The sequence below is a fragment of the Vulpes vulpes genome, chromosome 15 (assembly GCF_048418805.1).
Source record: "Vulpes vulpes isolate BD-2025 chromosome 15, VulVul3, whole genome shotgun sequence".
In the NCBI taxonomy this organism is placed as follows: domain Eukaryota; kingdom Metazoa; phylum Chordata; class Mammalia; order Carnivora; family Canidae; genus Vulpes; species Vulpes vulpes.
The window spans coordinates 72,064,993-72,078,595 of record NC_132794.1 but is presented as its reverse complement, the minus strand read 5'-3'; the positions used below and the strand labels follow the sequence as shown (position 1 = coordinate 72,078,595).

The 13,603-nt window shown below is 49.9% G+C and overlaps 1 protein-coding gene across 1 annotated transcript in view; it reads left to right on the top strand.

Moving 5' to 3' along the window:
• The window catches only part of ITGA11 (integrin subunit alpha 11), a 114,704-nt gene extending 106,911 nt beyond the window's left edge, over window positions 1-7,793 (top strand). The window contains exons 26-30 of the mRNA XM_072738921.1: window positions 72-158; window positions 1,555-1,665; window positions 1,777-1,872; window positions 5,756-5,869; window positions 6,507-7,793. Of these exons, the coding sequence (XP_072595022.1) occupies window positions 72-158; window positions 1,555-1,665; window positions 1,777-1,872; window positions 5,756-5,869; window positions 6,507-6,578 (480 nt within the window). The 3' untranslated portion in view covers window positions 6,579-7,793. The remainder of the gene's footprint in view (window positions 1-71; window positions 159-1,554; window positions 1,666-1,776; window positions 1,873-5,755; window positions 5,870-6,506) is intronic.
• Window positions 7,794-13,603: the final 5,810 nt, after the last annotated feature.

Sequence of the window (13,603 nt, the reverse complement as noted above, 5' to 3'; positions counted from 1 at the left end):
AGGACCATCTCTGGGATGCTGGGTTGTGCTGGTGCTGGGGGTGAGGCCGGTTGCACGTGGCCCTTGTGCAGGTGAACACATCCTGTAACATCTGGGGAAACAGCACCGAGTACCGGCACACCCCGACGGAGGAAGACCTGACCCGGGCCCCACAGCTGGTGAGTGTCCTGCGCGGCCCCCCTCTCCGTATCTGGTGGCACTAGAGCTGCCCAGAGCACAGTGTGCCCAGCCTTGAACCCAGAGGAAACAGGATGGAGAAAAGACACGTCTTGCTCTTCATGAGCTCACCATCTCAGAAGACACGTGAGAGTGAGTGTCAAAGAAGCCAGGGGACGAGGCTGTGACAGGTGTCAAGAGAGTGACAGCAGAGCAGATGACCTCCAGTAAGGGAACAGGGATAGTGAAATGACACCTGTCCCTTAAAGGGCCAGCAGGATACGGAGGAGAGAGGGAAGGGGAAGCCCCGCCGGAGTGAGGTGACAGAGGCCAGGACCTACATGGCTTGCATTGGACACACTGACCCCATCAGCTGGGTCCTCCCTGTCCCCAGAGATGGAAGGAGCTCATTTAACCTCCCAAAGCCCCTCCCCAAGACACCGGCTCATAGTTGCCAGCTTTAGGTTCCCAGGGCTGCCACTGTCCCCAGATACCAGCTTCTGAGCAAACTTTCACTATTCTTCCCCCAAACAAAATCAAGGCTGTTTTGGTTTTATCTCCCCAAACGAGTGCATGACACAAAGTATTTTCTGAGTGCAGTGTACTTTTACTGAAGACCAAGCCTGGGTGGGGTTGAGGTGGCTGCAAGAGAGGGACACTAACAAATCTAACCTAATACATTCTGATTAGTTGATGATTTCTTTGGGTTTTCCGCCAAGATGGTATCATCTGTAAATAATAATTGTGTTAGCTTTACCATTCGATCCTTGTAAGCTGTTCTTCTCATCTTCTGGCTCTGGGTAGGACCTACAGGGCAGTGGGAAATAGAAATGATGACAGTCTTGTCTTGAACCTCCTTTTTTTTAAAAAAAAATTGTTTTTTTCATTATTAAATATGATAGGTTGCCGTAGGTTGTTTTGTAATAGTCTTTATTCAGATTCAGGACATTCCTTGGGAGTTTTTTTTACCATAAACAGAAGTTGGATTTCCTAAAATGCTTTTTCTGCATCTGTTACAGTAATCATACAACTGTCTCCTTTAATCTGTTTGTGTGGTGATGACATTTATAGGCTCCCTCACGTCGAACCAAAGTTCTGCTCCTGGAAGACACGCGATTACGTACAACTTCAACTGGCATCAGATATACCATCCTTACCTTGTCTCCGGCCACCCCCAGGCCACCGCAGCCCATGTGTCCCCCCCCCCCCACTCCCCACCTCTCTGGTCCCTGGTCCTCTGCCCCACCTCCCGCCTCCAGGAGCAAAACTTGGGCAAGGCGCACAGCTCAGCTATCTCTCTGGTGGCCCAAGCCTCTGCTTGGCTCATGGCTGGGCTAGCTGCCTCCCCTGCTCCCCCAGAGCCCGGTCGCTCACCCTGAGACCTACCTCCTCTTTCAGAATCACAGCACCTCTGATGTCATCTCCATCAACTGCAACGTGAGGCTGGCCCCCAACCAGGAAATCAATTTCCACCTGCTGGGGAACCTGTGGTTGAGGTCCCTAAAAGCAGTAAGTAGGGCACCTGGGCTCCACTCCAAGGAAGAAAGGGCAGGCCGTGGGTGCTGGGGAGTCTCCCTCCAGGGGAGGGGTCCGCTTCTGACCAGGCCTCTGATCCTACAGCTCAAGTACAGGTTGATGAGGATCACGGTCAATGCGGCCTTGCAGAGACAGTTCCACAGTCCCTTCATCTTCCGCGAGGAGGATCCCAGCCGCCAGGTGAGCCCCTGGAAACCCTGCAGGCCTGAGCTTGAGCCAGACCAGCTAGGGAATCCGCCCTATTTCCAACTCCTTCCCCTAGAGTTTCCTATACTCTCTGCTCCTGTGTTCCTGCAGGAGGGAGATGGGCCCATCAGCAGTTAGTGCAGCATCAGAAGAGATAAGTAAGACAATTAGGCCTTTAGGGGCCAAAGTAAGGAGGGGGCCAGAAGCAGGCATTTACCCAGTGCCTGACGGGGGCGGGGGGGCCTCTGTAGCGCAGCACCCCCAGGGAAGCAGAGGAAGGAGGGGAACTTGTGGACTCTACACTAGAGGAAAGAACTGGACCTCCTCAGGCCTGCCTGCCTGGGGGTGGGGAGAGGGGGGGAGGGGCATGTGGGGCAGGGAGGGCGGTGGGGGGGGGGTGGCAGGGAGGGACCCATTGATTGGCTCCAGCAGCAGTGAGGCAGGGTCTTGGGCAGGCTGGCAGCCTAGAGTGACCAGCCACCACTCTCCTCCCTATCCATTCTCACCTCCAATCTAAAGAAATGCATATAGCGTGCTTTAGAAGTCTGGTGTGAACTGAATCCGTGAAGAGCAAGGGATGCAAGATGTCTCTGTACTGGGACTTTTCTTGAATTGGATAAAGCTGGATTGTCATAGACCAGACAGGCTTGAATCAGGGCCCAGGAAGGGAGTGGGGCTTCTTCCTGTGTGCCCTGCTCTCCTGAGAAAATGAGAAGTTGGGTCTTGAAGAAAAGCCTAAACCTTTGGAGAGAGGAGGCATGGGACGTGGGACACTGCTGCCCTCCACTGGCCACATCCCTGTTTAAACCGTCCATGGCCTGGGGTCCGTGAGAGTGGTCCTGTACCAGAGGCCAAGTTAACCCCCAGCAGCCACCCCACACACCCCCAACCCCCCCCCCCCCGGCCCCGTCCCCAGGAGATGCTGGAAAGCACAGTAAGCGTGGACTGGAAGCCAGACCTTAATAAAACACACAAATATCACTCATAAACAGATTGGGGGGCTGCCAGGCAGAGGGGGAGCAGGTGCAGAGGACCCCCTGCTAAGAAGCAGTTTTATTTGTTCATTCATCCAGCATTTGTTGGGTGTTCCTCCTATGACTCAGGCCCCCAGGGGATGCAGAGATGAATTAAGCAGACAAGGGGATGAGGATAACAAAGCATGGCTGCAATCTGGGGGTGAGCACAGGTGCTGGGCCTGGGGGAGGGATGTCCAGGGAAAGTTCTCTGGAGACAGTCCACTTGGAATGAATCTTAAGACATGTGTCAGAATTTTGCAGGTGACCAAGAGAGAAGAGGTGCTGTACAGGCTCAGCACCCCGCCACAACACGCACATACACACGCATGCACACATTACCCTCCCTCTACAACTAGCTCATGTCTTCTAAGTGAATTCTCCACTCCCACCTCCCCGCAAATCCCTCTCTTTTCTTAAGATTTTATTTATTTATTCATGAGAGACACAGAGATAGAGGCAGAGACACAGGCAGAGGGAGAAGCAGGCTCCCTGCGGGGAGCCCGATGTGGAACTCGATCCCAGGACCCCGGGATCACGCCCTGGGCCGAAGGCAGGCGCTCAACCACTGAGCCACCCAGGTGCCTCTCAGATCTCCCTAATACTCTCTGGATGCCTCACTTCTCTTCTAGAGAATCCAGCAGCCCCAAATCTAAGCCTCTGTTGGCTTGGCTACGTGCTTGGTGCCGGGGGTGGGGAGGTAAAGGTCCCAGCCTTCCTGGGTGGAAAGAGAACATAGAAGGCCCGAGCCATTTGCTGAGCCCTGACTCTGAGCCGGGCACTTTACCTGGCTCACTCCTCAAGGTGCCGTGAGGTATACCTGCCCCTATTTTTCAGATGTGGAAACTGAGGCTGTGTGAGATAAGGCAGAGAGGGGGCTGTGATTTGCTTCCTGTTGAACACTGTGTCCGCGGCCAAGCCAGGGCTGCTTCGGGGGTTCATTCATTCAGTCATCCAGCATGTTGACAGAGCTCCTACTCTGTCCCAGGCACTGAAGATAGAACAGTGAACAGAGCAGATAAAGCCCTGCTCGCCTGAAGCTGACATTCTAGTTGGGAAGACTGGCAAGACACTCGAATATATCAGTGTTGAGTGGTGATGAGGTCTGCCCAGAAAAACACAGGCGCAAAAGGGTGGAGGTTGGGGGGGGCTATTTTATACAAGGAGATTGGGGAAAGCCTCCCCGATAAACTGACATCAGACAGAGGCCATGGAGCATGGGGGGATCACGTGGCTATCTTGGGGTGGGGGAGCCCTGCTCGCAGAAGGGACAGCAATGCAAAGACTGCACAGTGGGTGTGTGCTTGGCACGTCGGGGGCTGGGTAGCAGGAGGGCTGGAGTGGAGGGAGGAGGAGATGAGGCCAGTGGGTGTGCGGCCTTGTGCGCCAGGACAAGGACGCTCATTTTCCACTCCGAGCTGGGGGGGCTGGGAGCAGAGCAGAGAATACATCTGCCTTCCTCCGGCTGCCGTGCGGTGGACAGACTGCAGAGGTGGAGGCCGGGAGGCAGTTCAGGGTCTTACAGTCTCTGGGGGAGAGGACGACGGGGTCTCACTCCAAGGAGGCGGCCCTGGAGGCAGGAGGATTGGCTGCATTCTGGGTGCTTCAAAGGTAGAATGGACACGCTTTGCTGGCGATGTGGTCGTGAAGGTAAGAGCGCCCCGTACAAGGCTTCTGGCCTGAGAACAGCAAGGAAGGACAGGGCTGCTATTTGCTTTCTTGGGGAAGCCGGTTTGAGGGTGAGGAGTGAGATCAAGAGTGTGTTTGGGGACCTGTTAAAGATACCAAGTGGGCCAGGAAGAGGGTAGGATGGGAGTCTGGGATTTAGCAGAGAGGCCAGGTAGGGGGAGAAACGTGACAGCCGTCTGTGTATAGATGGTAAAGCCCCACCATGGAGTGAGCTTGCCCAGGGCTATGTGAGGCCTTACATGGCCTGGAGCACTTTTACCCTCGGAGCCCCTTCCTCCCTAAAAAATAATTTAGGGGCACCTGGATGGCTCAGTGGTTGAGCGTCTGCATTTGGCTCAGGTCCTGATTCCCTGGGTCCTGAGATCCAGTCCCACATCGGGTCCCCCCAGGGAGTCTGCTTCTCCTTCTGCCTATGTCTCTGCCTCTGTGTCTCTCATGAATAAGTAAATAAAATCCTTAAAAAACAATAATAATAATAATAATTTAGATGATTATTTTATGACAGTGTCCCTATAAAGACAAACATAATCCAAGCAAGATTATATTTTTCTTCTTCTAATTTAAAAGAAATTAGAATATCTTTGTGGGCCCCTAAAAGCACGAAGGGCCCTGCGCCCACTGTGCTCACCGGATAAGACTATAGGTAAACTTCTCCAGGAAGTGACTCTACATAAAGCATAAAGTCACATAAAGTGACTCCTCACCCTCAAACCGGCTTCCCCAAGAAAGCAAATAGCAGCCCTGTCCTTCCTTGCTGTTCTCAGGCCAGGGACAGAGGCACAAGGACCACCAAAATTTAGAAGGTTAGGAGGCCTCTCAGATCTCACTTCTCTTCTAGAGAATCCAGCAGCCCAGAATCTAAGTTTCTGTTGCCAATGAGGAAGCAGCAGAGAAAATAAGAAAAAAGTAGCTCATGTGATAGGATAATCCAGGAGGAGTGAGAGTGGCCCGAGGCCAAAGGCGGAAAGTGTCTCAAAAAGGAGGCAGGATCACCTGGGTCACTTAACTCTCCGGTCCATTGTGCAAGGGCTGGGTGCTCCGAAGACTCTGCAGGCTGGGTGCCACCCATCCCGCCAGCAGATCCCACCAGGCACTGGCCATCGCCTGTCATCCGGCTGCCCCCCGGGGCCCCAGAACAGTAATGCTGTTGACCTCAAGCACTCCTCCCCTTGCAGATCACATTTGAGATCTCCAAGCAAGAAGACTCGCAGATCCCCATCTGGATCATTGTGGGCAGCACCCTGGGGGGCCTCCTGCTGCTGGCCCTGCTGGTCCTGGCACTATGGAAGGTGAGGCCCCAGCAGGGAGGCGGTGGAGAGAGCAGCATCCAGGCCAGGGGAGCTAACCTCTAGGCTCTGTATCCTCCCTGTGGGAGCTGCCACCCACTCAGCCCCCTCCCCAGAGCTTGCCTGCTACGGAATCATCTGCCGCTCACCGCAGCAGACAGATTAGCTATGGCCACCCGAGGACCTTCCACCTGTGGCTCTGACTCTTCTGTGGTTCCCTTTAAGAACTTGATAAAATCTAAGTCTCCTCTTATCAGAAAAAGAAGCAAGCACATAAACACAAAATTTCTCAGGCTGTTAACAAGCCCCCAAACCTTTCTCTGTCTTTGAACCTCAGGTTGAGAACCCCTGGCCTCCACCTCCTATCATAGATGCAGTGAGGGAGGTGGAGGAAGGGGTGTTGACTGGGGCAGGGTCAGACAGCCAGAGTTCTCTCCTCCTGACTCAAGCTCCATCCACTCCACTGCAGCCACCCCCACCCCCGCCAAGGGAGTCCTGCTGGGCTGGGGGTTGGAGTACTCCATGGTAGCTGGGGTATTGGCAAAGGAGCCTTAGGAGGGTTAGTGGCAGGAAGCAGGGAGGGGAGACGGGTCTTGTCCTCCCTGCCCACCGCTGAGACATCCCCCTTTGCCTCCCGCAGCTCGGCTTCTTTAAAAGTGCCAAGCGCAGGAGAGAGCCTGGCCTGGACCCCACCCCCAAAGGGCTGGAGTGAGGCTCAGAGGAGGCTGCAAGTTGATGGGGGCCAGGACACCGGTCCAGGCAGCCTGCGGGCCCAGGCCCGTGGCCCACTGAGCTGGGGTGGAGAAGACACCAGCTCGCTTTGCACTTGACCTCATCTCCTGAGAGACCAAGCCTGCACCCTCTGAAAGCAACTCAAGCTGGTTTCAAGAGGGACCGCTCTCCTGGGAGGCCCGGACACCTCCAACGCGGAGCCCTGGTGATTTAGAGGGCCCCCTCCCGCAGCACACCAAAGGCTCCCCCAGGCTCTGTGGGGGCATTTGCTGCCCGGGCCACTAAGGTGCTAGGAATTCAGAACCTTCCCGTCCCATCCTCAGAAGACACCGGGGGAGGAAGCCTGCCACTCTGCACACTCCAGGCCTCGAGTCCCAGTAGGGCCCGGTGGAGCAGCAGATCTGCATTCTTTGCTGTCCTCCCACCCCCTGCACCCCGCACCCTGCACCCCGGGTGGCCCAAGGCGCCGAGTCCCACCAGCCTCTTCCGTGGGCAGGAGATAGGTCCCAGCAGCTGCCCCTGAATGAACTGGGGCCCGGGATGGTGACAGCTGCTGGCCAGGGATGATGACGGACCCTGGGACGCAGAGACTGGGACGGATGGGCAGCTGGGATGCAGAACAGGGGCACCCACCTGGAGCTGGGGAGGCAGGCGGGCCCGCCCCCCGCCCCCCCGCGGGAGCAGGTGTGCCAGGCACTCCCTGGGGCCCGCGTCCCAGCCCGCAGTCTCCCCACCTGCCTGCCCTGCCCTGCCCCGCAGGCCCCACAGCAGGGGAGCAGAGCCCCCTCATGCATCACCCACCTCCTGCACATGAGCGTGCGCACACCCATGCACACACACACACCCCCACCCACCCACCGTGCACGAGAGAAGGGCTCGTGCCAGCGCTGCTGAGGGGTCCCCTCCTGAACGCTGCACTGGTTAAAGCCGGTGTAGGGGCACCCCAGTCTCTGCAACCTCGGTGGCAAATACCTGATCCGCTGGCTCAAGGGACAAGTGGTACCACCAATGACGGCGCCTTGAGGACAACAGGCACGCCCGGTGCCCAGCGAGTAATTTATGCCTTAATCTTGTTTTGAGGTAGAAATGAAAGGGGGATGCATCAAAGGCATCTGTCCCCCTGTCACATAGTACGACCTTTACTGTCGTAAATATTTTTTGAAATTAAAAAAAAAAAATACAGTGTTGAAAACAACTAAGGTGCTGTCATCCCATTCTGTGGACAGGACATGTCCTGGGGAGCTAACCTCTTCTCTTCGAAGGAAAGGAGGCAGATGTGGGGGCCCTCCTTCCTTCCCATTAGCTCTAAATGTTGAGAAGGGACTTGTCCACCATTTGCTTTCGACAACATCCCCTCCAAACGGCTGCCTGGTCTGGGAGGAACATCTCCAGTGATGGAGCACGTCCTCCCTCACAAGACCACCAATTCCATCTTGACCCTTTTGGATGGTTGAAGCTTCTAGGCCTTAGTTCCAGCTCTTCCCTCTCTGGCCTCCCAGACTTCTCCAGGCTAGCATTTCAACGCCCGCCTGACACCCTGACTTAAAGTGTCTTCACCTTCACACACAGATTGCTGTTAAACCAAGTGGTCCCCATTCTAATCTTGTGCCACCAGAACCCCAAGAGGCCAGGAGAACCTTGGAGAACCTTGGAAATGATTTCCTTTTGTTGCTCCCTAGATGAGGGCACTCAGAACCAGATTAGTTAAGAGACAGCCCTAGGTTCCACAGCAAAATCCAGAGTCATCCCAGGATTGCTCTTTTAAGCCATCATTGTAGCCCAGCCTTGGGGGAGAGGGGGAGCTTATGGAAGGAGAAGGCATTGATACAAAGTAACTATGGGAATATTTTTTCTCAAATGGTGAACCCCAAATCAGAACACATTTACAATCACATTTCACTGGTTACCCTCATGAATGGAGCATCTGACTAAAGGAAACGTGAGGAACCCACACTCACAAGTGTGTCATGTGATTTAGCACGGAGTCAAGCACCATCAACTCTCAGAATGCTTTCACGTGAAACCTGCCTTTTAGAGGTTGGTATTCACATTTTTTTAAAAAACTGCTATGTGCAGCTAAACTGCAGGCCAAACAAAATGTTATCTGCAGATCCGAATGCAGCCCAGAAATGACCAAATTACAACCTCTGGGGCTTCAGACAGGCTTTACCCCCAGTGCTCCATGGTCCCTCCAGCCCCACCCCAGCCCTACACCAAGAACAACTAAATGGTCAAAAGGTGAAAACTTGGAACTTCAAAGTTTTCAGATCTCCCTTCGTGTCTCTCCTCTTTCTCTTATCAGTTCTCCCTTTTGGAATTTATCTGCTCTGGGGCATAAGCGTTCAAGATTGGCCTTAAAGAGTGCCTGGTAGGGCCACAGAGAAGAGTTCCTAAGGCGCCAAGCTCATGCTGGAGCAAGCATTCCTCAGGCCTGAGGAGTTTGGAAAGATACCTTTGCAAAGGCCCACCCCAGGGATTCAGATTTAATTGGCTGAGAGGGGCCAGGGCACTATCTTTATTTCAGAGTTCCCTCCCTGACTAATGTGCAGAGTCAAGGTCAACAGGCAGGTGACTATATAGACTGGAAAACAAATAAGGGGTTAACAAGCCCAGGTGACCTTTCATTAAGGGTGGGAACTATGCCGTGGTAATGGTGAGGTCACCCTGACTCCAGCCTGGAGTTGGGAAGACTTCCTTGTCCCCGCAAGTCTCCAGAGTCAGATCCACTGGAGATTTCACTCAGTTCTCCAGGGTCCCCAGAGCCCCAAGGGGGACTCCTGGAGAAGCTGAACACATTTGCTATCGTCTGGAGGAGAGACGAATAGCAGTTCCTGAAGCAGTTTTGGCATTTAGTGACAAGCAGCCCCAAATGTGACCTCAATCAACATAAAACTCATGTTGTGGTTCATAGATGGATATTATTTGCAATGCTCTATTCTGTAGTTAAGAATAATTATTTATGATGGAGCTAAGGGCTGAACTCAAGAGTGTTAACCTGAAAATGGTTCAATCTTTTAAAAGCATTACCAGCCATCCTAGGCATTACTGTAAACAAGCTGCTTTGACTTTCAGGTGGCCGCGTGATACTTGTTTAAGCAAGTCTATAGCAAACAAGCGCATAGGAGAAAAACACACGGGGCAAGGTCTCTCATAAACCAAATACCAATGGATGATGGTTTTAGAATCTGGTCCATGGATTGCCTGGATTTCCTAAGTTCTAGGCTCATTGTCTCGTAGAGGAAAAAGACACGTTGTGAAATGAATTGTGCAAGATGTTCTGTGAGATTTCACTGCTGCTCTAACACGGTGAGACCATAGGTGGGATGGGGGCTCTCAGAAAATAAACAGAAGTTGATGGGCAGGCCTTGGATGGACTCAAGAAAGGCCTCAAGCCCTGTGCCGTCACCGCTAAGTGTTCTGCAGGGAAGCGGGCATTGGTTCTGGATCTCTCAGATCTGGCCAGCCAAGGGCAAGGAAAGAAATCCAGTGCTGCTTCTTTCTGGCATTAGATGGTGTGGACACGTGAGCCTGCAGGGCGAAGTGTGCCTCTTAGAGCACACTATCCATCCAGAGCCAAGCCTCTCAAAGTGGGATCTGAGAGCCGCCCTGATCAGAACCAGAGATTTAAGTTCCACCCCAGACCTCACAGATCCACTATCTGTAAGGTAATTTTAAGCTCATTTAATGAACCAGCAATCTGGAGCCATGATACTCTTATTGTAGACATCCGTGTCAGTGTCTTGAACACTGTAGACTTTCTCAGCTGCCTTGGGTCTATCTTGGTGGCAGCCATAATCAGCAAAAAACCCCAAGGGGTATCCTTCCACCACAAACAGTGGAGATTCTGGGTTTTCCTTTAGTTAAGGAAGCTGGTATTTTTAACAAGACAGCTACCGGGTGGAAGGGGCAAAGTGCTAATACAAACACCACCGAGAGAAGTAGAATAAATGTGGAAGAGCTTTTGACAGAAGGCATGGAACTAGCCTTTCCTAGAGGTCTTTAAAAGACATGTTATTTCCATCAGCAAAGGGTTTTGGGGGTCAGTGCTCCCCCAGAATATGACACTGACCTTCAGTCAGTCCCCCTGGCTTCAAGTCCCAAGATGCTAAGCATCCTGTAAGAGAAACAGCCAGCCTACTCATGGTCCTTTTCCGGTATGACTCACTCTAACCACACTCACCCCAAACAGTAAATGGCCAGGTCTCTCCCACCACCAGATCCGCCTTGGGTAGCTTCACTCGATACCGCCATTAGTGGTGAGTGGTCTCCTGTTTTCACCTCTTTGACCTGTTTTTACCTCCCGTTGATATCATCGTTAGCCCTTTATTCTGCACTACTTCTTACTATTCTTTTGAAATCCCCCCAAATTACCCTAACATTAGTATTAACATCAGCTAGGCTCCATGCAAAGGGCAGTTAAGCTTAGCTGCCCACATTAAAATTATGCCAGTGCTTTTGTGTCACTATCTATTCCATTAGCTTTGACATCACACTAAAGTAGGACACCATGTTCCAAGCAGAAACTGAAACAGGAACAGAGTTTTCCTGGTTAAGCGTGGAGAGAGGGTTAGAAGCCTGGCACCTGGGCTCTGAAACTTTTCAATAAGATACAGGCTAAAACGCACCGAGCAAACTCACAAGGTTCAAAGTAGGGTATGAGCAGAACATTTTCTCATAAAGGAGGACATCATTCCTTAATGGAGTCATCCTTGCTGCTCAGTTGTGCACATTCTTTGCCTTCATCTCCCTGGTACTACGTACAAAAATGACAAACAACTCAAATGATAATGTTCTCAGAAAATGGCCCAAGCCAGAGTCAAAAGGTAACATCACAAACTTTTATTTGGGAAATTAAAATTAAAATCTGAGGAAAAACAGAAAAGATTTCAAATAGGGCCATCTAGCTAGATGACAAGCTTATCAAGGGCAGGGATCATCTTTATTTTTGTTACGTACACTCGTGGTACTGTGCATCTGTTAGAAGCAGGAACAAACCCCAGTCCTGCTCTCAGGAGAGACCAAACACACTAAATGTACAAAATACAGGGAAATTAGAATAGAAAACTTTGTCTAAGCTTGCCAACATGCTAAGTCTTTATGAACCACCCGAAATTTGCTTCTCATTTTCTAGATCAAGCATCTGATGAAATCTATTACTACCAGTATTTTCTTTAGTCTGGACATCTGTTACTTGAAGAGAGCAGACATTACTTGAAAAAAAAAAAAAAAAAACTTGGAATTTGTCTAGGTGATTCCCAGAGTCCAGCTGCATACTGCAGCCAGGGACAGACCTGGCAGAGATGCTAAGGGAAGCTTTGTTGTACAGGCCTGATAGTCTGATAGTGAAAGAGCACCGCTGTGTCAAGACCCAGAGCTCACCCTGGGCTCTAACATTCATTCCCTGTGTGACCTTGAATGGACAAGTCACTTCTTTCTGAGTCCACAACCTCAACTATAAAAAGAGATTTGCACTAAATGGTGTTCTCAGGTCTCTACAAAGGGACTGGAAGGCTATCCTAAATCTAAATTTGAAAAAAAAAACATGTGCAGACAATGTGCTCTAATACCACCATACAATAATACTCTGCGGGTAACCTTAACTAATGTTAATTAGGCAAATGAAAGAAATACAGAACATGAATACTGAAATGGAAAGGCAAAATAATCATTACTTGTAAATAATGTGTATCTGAGACATCCAAAAACAGCAACCGGAAAATTTCATTTTTTAAGAAAAGGCAAATTTATTAAAATGCCTATGTAAAAGCATTTAACATTCAGAAGTATACATAATGGAAGAAAAGATCCTATCCACAATGTAAACAAACAACATGATAATAGAAGGTAGATGTTTGTAGGAACCTCATTAAAAAAAAAAACAAAAAACTTTAAAAATGTCTCTGAGAGACAGAAGACTTCACTAAATGGGACTATCTTTCCCTCAGATATAAAGGCTCAGACTTGAGAGGCAAGTCTCCCTAAATTAATCTATTAAACTCAATGCTAAACAAAATCATCTTTCAACATAACAGGTCACCAAAATTCATTGGGAAAAAAAATGCAATAATAAAGGAATTATATCCCCTCCACAAAAGAACACAAATGAAAACATATTAGCCCTACTAGTATTAATATTTAACATTTACCAGCATTTCACTACTATGGGTCAGGCACTTTGCTAAGTAAGCATCTTGATTCTCTCATTTGCTCATCACAGTCCAAGTTAAATATTATTGTCCCAATTTACAGAAACTAAAACTTGGATAGAAAAGTAACTTGCCCAAGGTCACAGAGCTAGCCTTGACAATAATCCCCAGAGCTCTACTGCAGGGCCAGATCAACAGAACAAAGAACCTAGAAAAAGATCCAATTACATTATGGAAATTTGGTTCATGATTGCAATCAGTGAAAAATAATTAAGGAAGTCTTTAGCTAGCTGGATCCTTACATGAAAATAAATTCTAAATAAATAAAAAATAAAATAAATTCCAGGTAGATAAAAAAATGTAAACCAAAGAAAAGAAGAAGCAGGGGGATGGGGGAAGAAGGGAAAAAGAAGGCAGAAGAGACATGGAAGGGAAAAGCCATAAAAGCATTAGAAGAAAACATGAGTAAAAAAAGATGTTATGATCTCGGAATAGAGACAACCTTACAAACAAGATACAAAACTCAGAATCCATTTTTTAAAAATTATGATAAATTTGGCTACATAAAAATGTAAACTTCTGATACGAAACTTCTATAGTCAACATCAAAAAACAAACTACAAACCATGACATATGACAGGGAAAATTTCCCTAAACTTCCAAAAAATTTCTAACGAGTAGGAAAATGACCACAACCCAAAAGCAAATAAATACAAACATGTCAGTAAGTATGAGTGTCAACTTCATTCATAATCAAGGAACACAAATCAAAACTATGAAATACTATTTTTCATTGATCACTAAATGATTAGGTAATAGCTGATGTCAGTAACAGTGTAGGTAGGTGGAAGGCAATTTA